This window comes from Sinocyclocheilus rhinocerous, unplaced genomic scaffold (genome assembly GCF_001515625.1).
Source record: "Sinocyclocheilus rhinocerous isolate Xijiao unplaced genomic scaffold, SAMN03320098_v1.1 scaffold1989, whole genome shotgun sequence".
NCBI lineage: Eukaryota > Metazoa > Chordata > Actinopteri > Cypriniformes > Cyprinidae > Sinocyclocheilus > Sinocyclocheilus rhinocerous.
In genome coordinates, this window is record NW_015659706.1 from 2555 (window position 1) to 2935 (window position 381).

The 381-nt window shown below is 39.9% G+C and overlaps 1 protein-coding gene across 1 annotated transcript in view; it reads left to right on the top strand.

Annotated features, from left to right (window-relative positions):
- Positions 1-2: 2 nt before the first annotated feature.
- Positions 3-381, top strand: part of LOC107724056 (male-specific lethal 3 homolog) — a 45146-nt gene continuing 44767 nt past the window's right edge. The window contains exon 1 of the mRNA XM_016532835.1: positions 3-20. Coding sequence (XP_016388321.1) covers positions 3-20 — 18 coding nt within the window. The remainder of the gene's footprint in view (positions 21-381) is intronic.

Sequence of the window (381 nt, forward strand, 5' to 3'; positions counted from 1 at the left end):
AAATGAAAGAGTTCAAGCAGGTAAGTTTCATTAAAATTTTTAATATTTGTGTTTCCCATACATTGATTTATTTGTGCTGTTTGACTTCGTTGAATAAACATGAGCATTGCACGTGTCAAAGTTGAAACCCGGTGCAGGTGTTTTTATATCACTGTATTTCTGAAGGAAACTGACTGTCTTCAGAAAATTATGGATGTCATTTTCATTTCATCTTGCCTGTAATGCCTGAGCAGCTTTTGTGAGCGCAGCACTTATTTGATTACAGCCATTACTGGGGAAACCTGATCTCTCCCACTCTACAAGCGCCTCCTGCTGGCAGAGAATGAATTTGCATATATATGCCGCCACAAATAGAGCGCACGTCTGTGGGAAACACCGCTT